This window comes from Drosophila navojoa, chromosome 2 (assembly GCF_054131105.1).
Source record: "Drosophila navojoa isolate 15081-1374.11 chromosome 2, UAZ_NAV_1.0, whole genome shotgun sequence".
NCBI lineage: Eukaryota > Metazoa > Arthropoda > Insecta > Diptera > Drosophilidae > Drosophila > Drosophila navojoa.
In genome coordinates, this window is record NC_142890.1 from 5,392,812 (window position 1) to 5,409,752 (window position 16,941).

The window sequence follows — 16,941 nt, forward strand, 5'->3', positions numbered from 1 at the left end:
TGTTAGTTGCACAATGCAATTGTGACGTGACAATTGAGAATATCACGTATCGCTTGAGTCAGGCTGCACAAGCTGGAACAGCCTTTGCGCTCTTTAAAGCGCATCAAAATTTGCCAAGGCTGAGAGTGGGGGGCAGGCGGATAAGAGTGGGTCAGAGGTTGGGTGCGCATACTGGAGGGAGGGGTGGGCTGTGGCTGTTGGTCTCCTTCTTGGGTACTTGCCATTTACATTCATCATCATAAGTCACTGCCCGTACAACTAGATGCAGCTAAACGAAATGAAATGAAATATTTGCCCAGCCAAGGATTAAGCAGCTACTGCAGCTGTAAATAGAGCTGTAAAGGTAAGCTAAAGAAAGTAACGGCAAACAGCAGCAGCAGCAGCAAATGAACGACTATGAGCTACCATGTAAGCGGGAATTAATGTTAGAAGGAATCCGTACAGGGATTCAAAAACATTTTGAGGTTGAAAAATCTTTCTTAAAATGAAATCATCGATATTTATCGATTTGCAAGCTATCAAGAGAAGATCATAAACATTAACTACTCATCATACATATACAAGAACTTACAGCTAAAGTTACATAGATCTAGGTCTTTATATTTTCATAAAAGAATCGATTAATAAATACCGAATAAAACTCCAAACACTGAAGAGAAGCCAAATTGAATTAATTTAACAAATGATGAAGTCTCGATAATTCGAAATGGCAAGAAGATTGTTTTGTGTTTTGTGTTTCGATTTATATATAAATTAAAATTATCGAGAACGAGATTTTTTCAAGAGGATAGATTTTGTTTTCAACTTATTGAGAGTTTCGATACAGCGGGGTATAATTTATAGAGACGCAACTGTATAGGAAATAAACATTAGTTAAAAAAAAAATTAATAATAATAATTTGATGATCGATAACTACAAGCTGTGTGCAATATAATGGAAGCTGTTAAAAACATATACATATATGTATGTATATGTGTAGTCTACACCCTATATGACAAATATATTCTTCAAAACTTTGCAGCTATACAACGAATCTCATATATATCTAGAGTCAAACTAGACACATGATTAATGAACTTTTAGACAACTTCATCTTTTGACTGCTGCGCGCAGTTCAACAACAATTACAGGGTATACAAAGCACTGGAGAATTGCTGAGAACAACAAGCTTTTCCACTTGCCAAGTCCAGAGTTTGGCTGTTGTTGTTGCTGTTTATTTTTATGAACTTAATGAAATAAACTGCGCAACAGCGCTAGCTAGTGCGCCACGTTTTGGTGGATGCAACCGAAATGTGGTGCATAAGTCAAGGCGCTGTTGCTATTGCTGTTGCTATTGCCATTGCCATTGCTATAGCTGTAGCTGTAGCTGTGTGGCAGGCCACCATTAACATTTGCCCCACGTACCGACAACGCAAATGCCAACAAATGCCAGGAAATTGCCGGCATATTTAATAAACACTGGCAAAATGAAGTGAATGCTGCCTGGCAGCAGCAGCAGCAGCATTTCGAGTCGGAGCTCAAATAAAGCGTCCTGGGATTGCCGCCCCCGCCCCCGTCCCCGCCCCCGCCTCGCACATAAATCAACAGGTTAACAGATAAGACGTTCGCCCTGCACTCCTTACGAACGGCAGACGTACATTCATTAACATTAGCCAAATTACTTAGAGGCAGCACAAAATGTAGTTCCCTATTTATAGTCTACCATTTGGCAATTACATAAATAATAGCTGAAAATAAATACTCCGACAACCCACGTGAAACATGAATGCGCAGACACCGAAGGCAGCCAAGTAATTTCAAAAGTAACCATCTCTATATGCAAGAGTCTCTTAATCTTCTGGATACCTTGTAAGGTATACAAAGTGTGGACCTATTTGATAACTGCTTAAGAATATTTTTCTATATAAATCTATATATTTTGTGCGATTTCATTCTAAAATTTTAAGCGATTATCACAATTGATCATAATTGATTTTTTGCTTAAATAATGATTATTAATTTATAGAAAATCGCAAAGATTAGCTTCCAAAAATTTACGAATTTCATCTTAAATAAAATGATAAATTCAAAAACTAAACCAACTCATGAAAATCAACTAAACTAAATTTACATTAAAATAAATGAGAATTAACTTTATAATAGTTACATTTCTCTGTGATTCCTTATGGTCTAATATACAGTGAGCAACATAAATATTCGTTTTTTATCAGGGTTTAATGGTCTTGTTTTCTTTTTATTTTTCAACTGTTTTTTTTTTTTTTTCTTTTGGTTCATGAATAATCATCGTAAGTTATGTTAAATTTACTATATTGATATATAGTATATACCTCTTCAGAAAGGTTTTTTTTTAATTATAATTTAGCATTTGCACTTTTTTTTATGTCAATTAACTATAATTATTTTATAAGAGTTTGAAGTTGATAATAAAAAATAAACGAAAATTTTTGTTATATATAATATATTAATGTTGTATATAAATTTATTTATTTATTTTCTTTTTTCTGTTGATGAGACCTAAGCTTTTAGCATTAACATTATGATGTTAACAAACATAAAACATTTTATATACATATAAGGAAACGCATAAAATAAAATACTCAACAAAACCATAAAATTACAGAATTTCAAGAAATACGCATATAAAAACTTAGCCAATATAATAAATATATACATAGATATATTTATTATTTATTTTTTCTGACCATGACTGTTTTTGGCCAGTCGTTGCTTTTTATTGAATCCCAGCAGACGAATGTCTTAGTTCTGGATTTACGACTGGCGCTACTGATTGACCGCAAAAGACACAGACAACTATTTGACTGAAATTGAAACTGACATTTGATGGACGGGCAGAGAGAGAAGAAGAAGATGGGGAGGAGAATGGAAATAGCAAGACTGAAATTATGGAGCTGGAGATGCAATGGAGTGGACAAACGGTGTCAAAGAGATTTCTGAAGGATCTGGTAATAAATGGCAGCATTTGATGGCTTTCCATTAGCCTTGAACTTGTGTGACTGCACCGAACCCGTAACTTCGCTCAGCTGGAAAGTAATTTTGTTTATCGCCCCGCTCTCGCAGGAAATTCCGCATCCGGCGAAACTTTAAGCCGCATTTCCGCTCATGCAATTTTAATTTGTCAAATGCAACGAGCGATGGCGCTTCAGCTTCGCTGAAATTAACTGGCTGCCTGAAATTTTACAATCCACACGAGCAAGGATTAGAAGAAGCCGGCGACGTCATCATCATCATCACCAGCATCATCATCATCGAGGCACCACCAGCGTCGAGCCACTCGAATTGGACCATTAGTTTCGACGGCATTAGTTGGCGCTCTCCATGGCCCAGACGAAGAGCCAGACAAACGAAGCTACCTAAATAAATAAAACAGCAGCAGCCCAGTGGAGCCCGAGCTGAACTCGGCGGCCCAGGACGCGACGGTCTACTACACTCGACGCGATTGTGGCCTGGTGTGGTCTGTGGTCTGGCTCGATCCCACGGCGAAATTATGCATGTAATAAAATGCGGCGACGCATCAGCAGCTGCAACAGTGACGCCCACTGGTGCAATGCCACGCCCACTCTTGGCGCATTCGCCCCGAAATTTTAAGTGCATTAACATAAACTGACGGCCAAGCGCAACTCACCGCCCCCTCGCCCGAAAAGCCACTAAGCCAACAAGAAAAAAATGCTTAGTCGGTGCTGTGGGGCGTAACCGACGGCGGAATACTCGTTCGGGGTCCACAAGAGTTGAGCTAAGTGGAAAATTTATAATTTTCAGGTATTGAAGCATAGTTCATACCTTTACAATATAAAATACTAATCCTAACTCTTAAATTTGGTATATCTGGTACATAACTTTGTCACGCCCCTAATGGGCAAGAGACTACATATTAGATTACATATAATTATATATATGTACATATATATACTAGATCTAAAATTTCATGGGCATTGCCTACAAGCAATATACTCTTTTTGTCATTTCTTGAGCGCGTATCAAAAGATAAATAAACTTTTAGTGGGCGGCTGCACGTGGGCGTTCAACGCGTTGCATGCCACAAAACGTGGATGGGGTTTGTAGCTGCAAGGCTGATGAGTGCAACGACTTGACAGCGTCAGCAGCAACGACAACTGCCTTAGAGATGGGTGCGTGACACGCGTGAAGGGCGTGAAATCAAAAGAAATTATATTGAAAGCGCTAAAAATTCACATAAATGTACTTTTGTATAAAAAAAAATATCACTTAAACTTTCATATTCAAAACGAAAGTGTATTTAAATATTAATAATTATAATTTTTTTATACAATATAATTTATGAATTTTTTCCTATCTATTGTACACTTGAATCGCTAGATATAACGAGCGACTCAGCTATATATAAGTCTTAATTTCGATTATCAAAGAGTATAAGAAAATTATATTTGAATAATAATTTTTTATTTATTATTTACAATTTTTCTATCTACCAATTAAAACCCTATATATATATATATATATATATATATATATATATATATATAAATATATCCAGTTTTAACCACCTCAGCTAAATGTATCCTTATTTCGACTATTGCACAGACAATACACAATCGTGTCTATATACAAATTGCCTTGTCACGCTGCCATCACTAATCAATGCAATTTGACAGGAAGCGTTTTGCTCGCACAGACATGACGGCGTTTTAGACAGGAAGCGCGTCTAGGTGGTTGTCTGTGTGTGTGTGTGCATAATTGTGTATGTGTGTGTGTGTGTGAAAGGCATTAACAGACTCGTAAACTGCCAAGTCGCTTGTTATGTTGATTACAGCAGCAGGCAAAAGCGCGCGAACTACCAAAAAATAAACTGAAGACTCGAAAGTTGCACTTGAAAATGCAGCACTAAAAAGCGTAGCTAAAAGGGGCAAGAGAGAGAAAGAGAAGAGAGAGAAAGAGAAGAGAGAGAGAGAGAGAGTGAGGGAGAAAGAGAGGCAGACACTTCTCAAATGTTGTCCAGCTAGTTTTTGGGCAACACTTAAAGCTGCTACGCCGCATTGCATGCAACATTTGGCGCTCTTAGCTGTGCTCTTGTTGCGTACGTGTCTGTCGAGAGTGCTAAAAAATAAACACATACGTAAACAAATGCCAGCAGCCGGAGCAGTAGCAGCAGCAGGAGCAGGAGCAGCAATTGCCAATTGCGTTCACCCTGCCAAAAGCTGAGCTAAGCTGAGCTGCAGCTCTGCTTTTGCAGCAAGAGTTGAAAGTTGAATGCCTGACAAATGCCGCGGCAATGCACCCGCTGCAGCAAATGCTACAGCTGCCACGCCCATCGCCGTCCTCGCTCACCCTCCAGCTAAATGAAAAGTTTTGCTCACGCAACAGTCGATCTCAATCTGTGTCTGTGTGTGTGTGTGTGCGTGGCAAAAATCTGCTTTTGTTGGTATTGTTTTTTGGTTGCAAATTTATTGGCACATTTGCCACGCGCAGCACTTTTATCTCTCATTTTTATCTGGGCGGGTCTCTTTATTTATCTGCCACGTTAAATTTACTTTTCGCATCTGAAATGCTGTTTGCAATTTCTCTAGCTGCCACTGCTGCTGCTTTTCATAATTTTTCGCCTCGAGGCCAAATTGTCGTCTTTATTTGCAGCATGGAAATGCTTGCAGTTCCTTCTTCATTCTCATTTTTTCTTTTTCTTATTTTCTTTTCTAGAAACCATTTCACATTTCCATTTCAATGCACATCAGCAGCACCAACAGCAGCCGGAGCAGCAACAGCAGCAGCAGCAGCAGCAGTCGCAGCTAAACGTGGCAAACGTTTTGAGATTTCCAATTGCTCGCCCTTTTGCCATGACATTTGCGATTTTCCGCACATTTTGTATTTTATTGAACTGTTTGTCACAGCCAGCGCAAGTGCTTTAAGCCAGAGCCACGAACCACACGAACCACACAAACTACGAACCTCGAATACCATTCGTTCATATGTTATCATATAAGCATGTCAACTTTATGAAAATCAAATGGAAATAAAAACGGACACAGCGCTCATAAACAATCATATGGCAAGTAAGCTTTCAGGCTAACCATAACGAGGGAGCTCTAAGGAAATCATTATCAAGTCGGAATACCCTAACCGTTATATACATATATACATAACTATACCTAGAGTACTCATATGTTAGATTGGTAACATTTCGAGGTTAAAATATGAGATCGATTGAGACATAGGAAAATATATTCAATTATTCCGAGAGGATTAATAAGGTAAAATATAGGTAGCAAAATATGATATTGAAGGAGAAAATATTCCACTAATAATACACAAATATTCCGAGAGGATTCATATGGTAGACTACTAAAATTTAGGTAGTAAAACATGAGATCTATTGAGACATAGGAAAATAGATTCAACTAGTAACATATAAAACTAGTTTTCTTGAATATCTCTATAAATATGTGTGACTATCTGAAGCGTTTTTATTAAATGTTGTGGATTAATATTCATTTATTACGTAGTGAAACTCATTTTCTTGAATATCTCTATATATATTTTTTATCTGAAGAGTTTATATGTTCTCAAAGTGGATAAATGTTGGTTAAGATTATCATTTATCAACTTCTTATACAAATATTTTATTAAGTAAAGTTAGTTTGTACAAAAACTAAAGAATTCAGAGTTTGAGCCGACTTTTTACTATAATATTACATATAAATGTTAAAAGATATCTCTATATAAATATAACACAGTTGATGACCAAATTATAATGCCCTCAAACAAGGCGCATAGCCAGCATCAAAAGTTCAAAGTGCTGGGTGGGCGTGTCAGCTGCTTAGCCAAGAAGCCAACATGGCTAACAGTGCGACTTCATAAAAAAAAAACAGTAGAAGAGGAAAGAACAAACACACAAAAATGTATGAAATACTTTTACGACTTTCGAAGACAGTTTTACAGCTTCAGCTCGCTCGCAAGTTTTCTGCTAACGATATGCGATATGCACGGCAGAAGCCGGATGAGGAGTAACTGCAACAGTAGCTGGGAGTTGGGAGTTGGAAGCTAGAAGCTGTAGCCGCATTCCAGAGCTAAACGACCGTCCAGTTGTGTCCGAGCTTGAATGCATGTCGCATCATAAAACCGAAAGTCATTTCGCACAGAACGTGCCTCCAAAGAAGCCAAACTCATTGCAGCCAATAATAATTCCAATTGTAGTGCAGTGACAATTTCTTTTTTCACTCTCTCTATATATATAGGTATATACATATACATACATCTATTCTTGCATGCTCGTTTAGAGAGAGCATATTGGTTTTTGAGTAGTTTGAATAAAATATATATTTATATTCATAAGATATTTTGGATATATCCAAATGCTGGGTAAAAATGTCATATACTAAAGTTAATAATTGAGAATTGAGTTAGTCTCACTCTCTTCTATATGTAATACAATATTTTAATAGAAAAACTCTACTGAGAGACGGTAGAGATTGGATAGATTATATCAATAAGAACTTTGAGATTTCATCAAGTGGATACATTTCTATATATCTCAACAGATAAACCCTATATATGCATCACATTATATTGGATATTTAATTATCTAACTACTTCACAGCTTGAGCAAGTACGATGCAGTTGGTTATGCTCGATTACAGTACTCCTACTTGTTGTCTTCAACAACTTTGGCGACCAGGATGCGCTCGCTTTCTAGGGTACAATGTACCCAACAATGGTCAGCAGCAGCATCAACAGCTTCAGCAGCAGCAGCAGCTTTTATTGCCCAGCGCTTGGGATTTTAAGTGCAGCGGCAGCAGCGTACCAAAAACATTATTTGGTCAATGTAGACGACATGACGCGGCCATTAAACGCAACAAATAAGCAAACAATGGCCAAAACTTGCAGCGGACAGCAGCAGGAGTTGAGGATTCATCTTGGCTCCACGACTCAAGACCAAAAATTAGTAAAGTGCTTAAGCGACAGCGGGAGACAGAAAATAACTTAAGAGTCCAAAAGTTTATGCCGGCTGACGACCAAAGCTGATGCTTGATATTTAAAGCAAGGAAACAACACACATGTCATCATGATCTCAAGTAAGTGCATTACTTTTTGCAAGCACTGTTTATGGGAGTGCAAGCAGCTAAATGCACTGCTTGCGGCACTGCTTGCTGTGAACAGAGTAGCATGTATCATCAGTTTATCGATCGAGTATTTGGATTTCAGCTTGTCATACCTTATGAACTGTAGACGAGAGACATTTGGAATAATTCACAACTTTTCCTATAAAAAGAAAGGCATAAATCTTCTTTCCAATAGGCTTTGGTGTTTGCAATGAAGTTCATGGCTTTCTAAGAGCAGTATTCTGCCTCTTCTTTCTTTCAAACTAAACTTGATCCAAATCCTGGAAATCTCTTAGTCAATAATCTCTGCCTCTTCTTTCTTTCTAGCTAAACTTGCTCCAAATTAGGCGATTCACAAATTATAAATTGCATTATGATTATTCTAACTGTCAAGCAAATGTTTATTATGTCAATTATGGCGCTTGGCCAAAACACAAAAGAACCTGAACTGCGAACTACGAACCCGGATGCCCTTTGTGCCCTCTGCTAAATGACCATTCACATCTAATGATGCTCATGGCAGATAAATTATATATAATTTAAGAAAATGATTATTGTAGTCCATTCAGTTTAACGACATTTAAATTAGCGAAGCTTCAGTAAGAAATTCAGTTAGTAATATGAACAAGAAGGGAAATTTAACAAACTCATATATATATATATACTAACTTGAATCAATTAAATGCAGATAACATTATTAATAACTTAAAATAAATTATTATTTAATTAGTCAGTAAATTAGCTATTTTCTGCAAAACTCTATTCGAATCTAATTTATTTTAATTACTTTTTAATTGCATTTGAATGTGGAATTATTTGAATGAATTTCTTATTATTTCACTCTATGATTGTCGACTGATTAGATAGACTTGACTAATTAGCTTCAATAATATTTGTAAACTAATAAACTAATTTTGATGACAGAATAACCAAATAGAAAAAAAATCTATATATATAAAGTTAAGCTGCGAAACTTTTTTCGCCGCTGAAGCAGAAACCGCCTAGAGACACAGCCAGAGCTGTCCGTAACAATTTATTTATTTAGTTGTTGCAAAAAGCTAATTAGCAACTAAAGTGAAATTAAAGCAAAGCCAGGCAACGACAATGGACTTATGCAGCAGCAGGAGCAGCAGGAGCAGCAGCCGGACACACAGCAGCAAACGGACGAGTTGGCGTTAATGTCGGAGTTGGAGCTGAAGCTGGCTAACGGTGTGCTACAACTAATTAAATGCAATAAGCAAACTGGCAGCAGGACACGGCAGGATATGGCAGGACACGGGCGTGACAGAAAGTGATGGAAGAACTAAACCAACTAACTAACGATGATTGAATACTCTTGCTGGCATGGAAAGGACTTTATATATGAAGTTTCGTTGTATATCTGTGATATATTATAGGTATTATAAGAGAATCTTCACCTGTGATATGAAAAGCTACAGGTATTATAAGAAAATTTGCTGTGTGTGTTCTGTTTTATGAGAATAAAGGATTCTATTGCTATTTTTCCATATAAGATTTTAAAGAAATATGATTTAATAGTCTGATGTCTATAATAGACTCGACTATATCCGGTAATTGTGCGGTAAAAGCGATGCTTTCTCAATACATCATTACATGTTCTTAGAACTTACAAAGAGTGGAAGGAATTTTATAAAAATATTAAATCTATTTTCGACACTCTTGAGAACTCTGCGCAATTTTTCAAATGATTCTAGCTTTAGAAGTGTTGGAAATCGTTACAGAGTCAATAATCTAGTTGATAATAATAATAAAGAAAAGCTGAGCTACTGAAATATTAAGGGAATACCTCTACACTTTTGATTATTTTGTATAAATATATCAAGATTCATTAGATAACTTCATATGGTTAAACATCACTCAATTCAAAGTCAGCAACAGCACTCGTAGCACCCTTTGCTAGAGTATACAAAGTGTAACGAGTGACAACTTTATTTTGATGCGGCAGGACATTAACGAGATGTAGTAGATGGGCGACGGAAATGGAAGTCCGCCCGTGCGCTTATGCTACGAGGCACAAACTAACGACGGGAACGCGTTTTAATTTGTACATTAAAGTAATTAGTTTAATATTAGTTAGCTGCAGTTAGTTTTAATGAACAAGCGACAAAATAAAAGAGCGAAAATAATGCCCCTAGTCGTGCACTTACCGCTCTTAAAGATGGCCATCAGACGCTCCGAGTCGGCGCCGTGCTGGCATTGGAAAAGTGACGTCTCCAGCAGATCACCAGGCAGATAGCCGAGCAGGGCGTGCATTCTAAGGACCAAATTGAATAGAGTATTAGTAAGAGTAAATCATGGCTGATTCATATAAACTCGGCTCACTTGTCGTCCACATAGGTGAATTTCATGTCCAGACTGTGCTTGGTCAGAAATGTGCTGGTGCCCAGCGGTATTTCAATGTTCGAAGGATGCGGTATGGGCCGTCCAATGGCAATAAATACGCGCTCTCCCTTGTTATTGACGCGCAAATGACCCGTTATGTGAATAACCTGCAAAGCATATATGGAAAACATGTATTACAAATATTCTATTCTCATAGGAGAGAGTTCGATGTTTTGACCTTATAAGAGGCGCTCTTGATGTTGATGCTGCGCCCGCGACTGGTCAGAGTGCACTTCATGCGCACGAATAGATCACGATGATGCGTGCTAATGCCCGATTCAATTAGCTGCTCATCCTTGACCTTGTCAACAATGCCATTGCGTTTGAGATTAAGTGCCTCCTTAATCTCAGCATGATCGCACTGATGCGTATACTCCCAAATCTGTTGGCCGAGCGTATCGATCTGATGAGAAAGTAATTATAATTAATAAAACAATCAATTTTTCTATATGATTCGCTTTACCTTCGTTATGCCCAGGTAATCCATTATATTATCCGAAACATAGGTGACGTCACCCTCATTAGATAGCACCAGCAGAAACCCATCCATGGTTTGCTTCAACAGTTCACTGGCCTCGGCACACTTTAGCCAATCCTCTTCGAAAAACTCCACTTTCGGCTTGACCGCATCGCAATCGGGCACTATAAGATAGATGGATATATAGTATCTACATATATACATATGATAATGTGTTTATTCAAATGAGACTTACAAAACTTGAGCATCTGACGTATCTTGAGGCAGGCGATTGTAATGCGCATCACAGACGCCTTGTCCAGCTGATTCACATCTTCGGCCTTTAGGGGCAATGCCGACGACAGTTCCACAAATATTTCCGTCTCCTTGGAGCGACGAGAGCGTGCCGCATCCCGTGACTTTTCCTTGCGCTTTTCATTATTCCTGCAAAAATGAAAAATACAACGAAGAATGAAAAACTAATCTGAAGCGAATCACGTAGTCCACTCATGACGTCGTTACATGCAGTTCGCAAAAAATTTACATGGCACTCGGCAAGTGCTGGAGGCGCACAGCGAGGCGCGTCGCGGGGCGCCAACCAAAATGCGTATATTTCAATTGTTGCGATTTGCTGCGTTTTTATTTTTGATTCGATTCAATTGCCAGCGCGGCAAGCGCGGCCAGCACACATAATTTTTCAATTGAGCAAAACATTCACTAAAAATTTACTGCCAAGGCGAAGGCTGCAAAGTTCACGGCAGCAGCAGCGCCAGGCACTCGACCAACCGGAGCGAACAAACCCTATTAAAATTGGTATAAATCGACTTTAAATTGATTCGCAAATATTTCATATATAGTGCGAATATATTTTGGTTGCTTTATGTAAAAGCGAAATGCAAAATTCACGGGAGCCACGCAGAGAAATGGAGAATTTCATATACAGATTTTTAATTTATATTTTTAATTTATAACAAGATTGTTTTTTAAATCTTTAACTTTAAGATTCAATCGTAATACATGAGATTTTATTTGAATAATAATCTAAATAAATATCCAGATAAAGAATCTCGAGAACTAAAGTGAATAACAGCTATGCAAATGGGGTTCATTAAAAATATATTTTGAAAGATAAAGAATCTAGATAATGAATACAAATATTATTCGTTATGCATTATTATATTATTTAAATTATTTATATTATTATTAGATTATTATTATATTATGATTATTATATTATTATTATTATATTTTTATTATTATATTATTATTATTATATTATTATTATTTATATTATTTATGCAAGTAAAAGGAATTCATTTAATAAATATATTAATTATTTTTTTAATATAAACAATAACACATAAAGATAACAAACTTAAACCCAGTTTAGCTTCAATAGGGATAAAGTGCTTTATAATTACAGTTCTATTATGAAAACTATTTTCAGTACTTCTTTTCAGCAGGTCTTTCAAAGACACAAACGCTGCCCTTTTTCATTGACGTAGCCACAATATTATAAAGTATTATCAGCGACAACAGAGTAAAGCAATCACAATATGTATTTAAGAACCTTTCACTTTTAGCTCACACCCAACTCCGCCTCCCCTGCCCACACTTTGGGTCTGCATCGGCGGCGGTCAAGTGGGTGTACTTAGTGGCTTAAGATAGCCCGAGCCAGGCTGACAAAGGCATTAAGTAATTAGATAATAACGAGACAAAACCTTGGCACCATTTGAGTAAAATAATGTGCCCGCAGCAAAAAAAAAAAAAAAAAAAAAAAAAAAAATTATAATTAAACTTTTTTATTACAGATCTTAAATACGCATTTTAAAGCTGCTCAACAATTGAAAGAGCTCATCAATAGAAAGTGTAGAAAGGGTATTAATCAGCCTTGAATAGTATTAAGTATAATGCAGATAAGAAAGTCTGCCCCCAAGCAAAACTAAACTAAACAAATAAATAGGTATGCCCAAAGCCTTATCAATTGGGCCACAAAAATACTAGACAGAGAATAATAGTGCACATGACAAATGGAACTTGTGAAGCATTCTATATATGCTATATATACATATATTTAATGTATGCCATAACAATTTCAGAGTGCACTGACCTCACACAAACAACAACGACAACAACGACAACAACCATTTCGATTATAGCCAATTTTCGACTAGCATATACTATATATTTCATATGGATTGCCAAGAAAAACTCGTGAGTTGTCACTAAAAACTAATACATTAAATTCATTTCTAGCTAATGATCATTATGATCATATGAAATAGGGTCAAGCCAAAAAGTCAAATAAAACCATTTTAATGATTATATAATATTTTTCGGCGGACATTACGGCACGTAGCTAAACGCGAAATATTCGCAGAAATTTTTGGAAGCTATTTATGAAATTCACAAAAAAAAAAACAACAGTTTGATAAAAGACACTTTGTCATAAAAAGTATAAAGGGAATTAATTAACAACTTGCCTCTGCTGAGCAAATACAAGAATTTGTATTTAGAGAAAACAAATTTGAAGAATGTTGACGGCTATAAAACTGACTAAATAATACTAGTTCAGATTTCCAAGAAATCCACTAAATGTTATATGTATTTACCATGCCTCAAAATCATTTAGCATATCACTCTAATCTTCGCAGTTGTTATTCCTTGGGTGCTCAAGAAATCAACTAAATATTGCCAAGAGATATAGCTTATAAGTCTTATAGATTTATCTGTTAAAAATCAGTAACAGTTTGATATGAGTTAGTTAAAGTTTTCTTTACAAGTCTTATGTATGTATAAATAAAATAAATTTTAAATTGATATATAGAAAAATATTCTATTCTATTCCTGAGACCCTAGCTCTTACAGATCTAACTCTCTTTTATCTTTAAAGCTATATAAAATCTCTAGTATTTTTTTTTCTGTAATATTGTGAAATATTTGTATTTAATAGTTTCTAGCTGCAAAATCACCATAGGCAATAAATATAATAAATAAATAAATATAAATATAAATATAATATTCTAATTAGCGTTTTACCATATGAATGAAAAAAGCGTATCCAACTAATTGTTTACACTACATTAGTTGAGGTATCTAATTTAAAGACTAAATGAGTCATAGTCGAGCCAACAACCTGCTGAATATTGCCTTATAGCAATATACATAACTAATTTTCACATCGTGAACGAGTGGAAAGCAAAAACGAAGCCGGCAAGCGGCTCTTGACAACAAGCATTACTTGTCACAGCTGCCACTTGCCACGCCCACAGTCCACAGCCCACTTTTATTTTTAGTTCTCGTCTAGAGCTTTAGATGTCAGCTAATGCCGTGCCATATCAGTTAGACAGACAGAAAGACCGAAACAAAAAATAAAAAATGAAAATTATTTTATCACATTACTCATACGACGTGTGGCCAAACCAAATGACAGTCTAAAACTGTTTGTAAGACTCTTCAGCTGTTTGTAATTCCATGTTCCGAAAATGCCGATTGGCAACAAATACATGACTTCCAAAGGAATTTGCGAAAATTATGTGAAATAATGTGTAGCCGGCAAGCAAGTGTGAGTGCTCCAAACATGACTCGATAAAAAATATTTTCGTTATTTTGTTCGCTGCTTTTTGCTTGCAGACAGCTAATAGATTCCCTGTACTTAATGTAATATTAATCAAATTTAATTAAATCAGACAAATACACATACTGAATGTGAACTTTGCTCTTATTCGACTTGACTTCATTTTCGTTTTTCTTCTATAACCAGCCTAGGCTTTTCTTTGAAGATAACATCCGCGGACTTTCTTATCAACAGCTTGCGCTTCCCGGTTCCATCATCAGCAGACTTTGCTTTCTATCTAGATCTCAAAGTTATTATCAATGTATAAAATGATTATAATAGCAGAGCAAAGAGGATTCTGTATTTATTTTTGAAAAGTCGACTGTTAATGGAATGGAAAGCTCTCAACATTTATATTAATCTACCTTGCTTTATTGTTGTTTTATTGTAGTTAACAAATTCATGACCTCGAACAAAATTTTATTGAATACAATACTAAAATAAGCAATCAAATACTTTATTGTATTATAATATAATATATATACTATAAATCACCAACTGAAGGCTGTCAATCAATGTGAGGATTGGAAGAGTATTTAAAATATGAAGTAATAAAAATTTCTATCTCAATTTGACGCTAATAAAAACCAATCAAATAATATAAAAAATATTAATCAGATCTGTATTTACATATATTAAATAGAGTATTATGAGAATGTATAATCGAATGTGTCAACTTATAATTAATTAATAATTGTTTTCAATCAATGCAAATATCATAAATCCATCTGTCTACGCCCGAGTATATTCAAAATTGTGCAATTAATTATTTCAATGCAACATTTCACTTCACGAATCATAATATATTGCATTTTTTTTCCAGAGCTCTGCAATAAATAAATGTTATAAAATATAAACAATTCGAAAATTCGAGTACATAAACAGCAAACAGTTTAAATGTATTGTTAACGCCCAGAACAGCCCCCTCGCCCCACAGCCAAGCGAACGACTTTGATTGTGCATGCTAATAGCCTGCTTAAGCGACTCGAGCGACTTGACGGGAGGCAGGGCACATGAGGGACGAATGCGGTTAGGGTATTTCATTAAAACAGCAGTGAATTGCTTTTAAATATTCACAAAGCGATTGCAGTTTGTTGCTGCCGTTTTGCTTTATTTTGTTTTGTTTTGTTTTTTTCGACTTTTTGCTTTTGTTGCTTTGAGCATTTCCGGCTGCGCTCAATGGCAGCAGAGTTAGGGCATGAACTGAGCACGTGCACTATTATATATAACATATAATAGAAGACCATGTAACGTTATCTCTATAATAGGAACTGTAAATATATGAGTTTATATTTATAGTTACTTTAGAAAACAACTTCATTTGCATATGACCATAAAACAGTTTCATCTTAAATAGTTGAAAGCTGTTAATAGAGCTAAGCATCTAAAAATAAACAAAGCCTTTTTGATAAATAATAGAATCGATTTTTTAATTGTATTTATTTAGCTGAATTTAATTTAAAATTGAAAATGAATGATACATAAATTCAAATAATTTTAATAAAATAAAAATATTTTAATCTGAGTTTTCTAGAAACATCTATCAAAAAGCAAAGACAACTAAAATTAATTTTAAATGAATTAAAACTGCGAATTTCAATATGTAAATAATATTATTAAAATGAGTCTAAGTTGTGTTTCAATATATATACATATATACATAAATACAATCAACAATTGAAACAACAAACAAATATCATAAATCGTATTTAAGCTCAGCTCTTAGCCAAAGTTTCTAAACAAAGTTCAGAGCCCAAATCTGAGTGCAGCAATAAATGTGTAGCTTGCGCTAAGTAATTGCAAATATATATACATATACACATATATACCTATATATACGTACATTAATGGAGCTTGGGTATATTGCAATTGATAAGCAAATAATATGGCTAAACGTGCGGCTCGTTTGCGGTTTGCCAAACGTAAACAAATTCTGCGCGAAACACGCGCAAATGAGAGAGGCTCAACTACAAACACACACACACGCACACTCATACGAACAGATCATGTGTGTGTGTGTGTGTGCCTGCTAGATATGAAAGACTCGCACGCCTCTGGCATGTGAAATGAGAATTGTGAGCAACTACGTCAATCGCAAAACAATTAATGATGCTTTCCTTTTCTTTTTTTGTTTAAAGAAAAAAAAAATATTTTGAAAAAGTTTATCTGAAATACATTGAAAACTATGAAAGTGAATGAGTGACGATTAAAATATATGTAAATATAATACAAACAGAAGTAACGACAACTAGAGATCAGAAAAAATTATCAAGAACTTATATATATTTTTAACGATAAATTTCCCCAAGCGCTTGGAAAAAAACGAAAGCAGAGTATAATGTAACAGATAAAAGGAGGCGTGGCCTGCAGAAAAATA

General features: G+C 35.6%; 2 protein-coding genes across 4 annotated transcripts in view; one reads left to right on the top strand and one right to left on the bottom strand.

The window, feature by feature from the left end:
* sima (HIF-1 transcription factor component sima) overlaps positions 1-16,941 on the bottom strand; it is a 109,579-nt gene that overhangs the window by 80,728 nt on the left and 11,910 nt on the right. For both annotated transcript variants that reach the window (XM_030383466.2, XM_030383465.2), the window contains exons 2-6: positions 11,205-11,392; positions 10,955-11,133; positions 10,670-10,894; positions 10,432-10,598; positions 10,257-10,363 (exon numbers count right to left, since the gene is read on the bottom strand). In XM_030383466.2, the coding sequence (XP_030239326.2) occupies positions 10,257-10,363; positions 10,432-10,598; positions 10,670-10,894; positions 10,955-11,133; positions 11,205-11,392 (866 nt within the window). The remainder of the gene's footprint in view (positions 1-10,256; positions 10,364-10,431; positions 10,599-10,669; positions 10,895-10,954; positions 11,134-11,204; positions 11,393-16,941) is intronic.
* The window catches only part of LOC108649179 (sex-regulated protein janus-B), an 83,044-nt gene that overhangs the window by 28,539 nt on the left and 37,564 nt on the right, over positions 1-16,941 (top strand). The window lies entirely within an intron of this gene.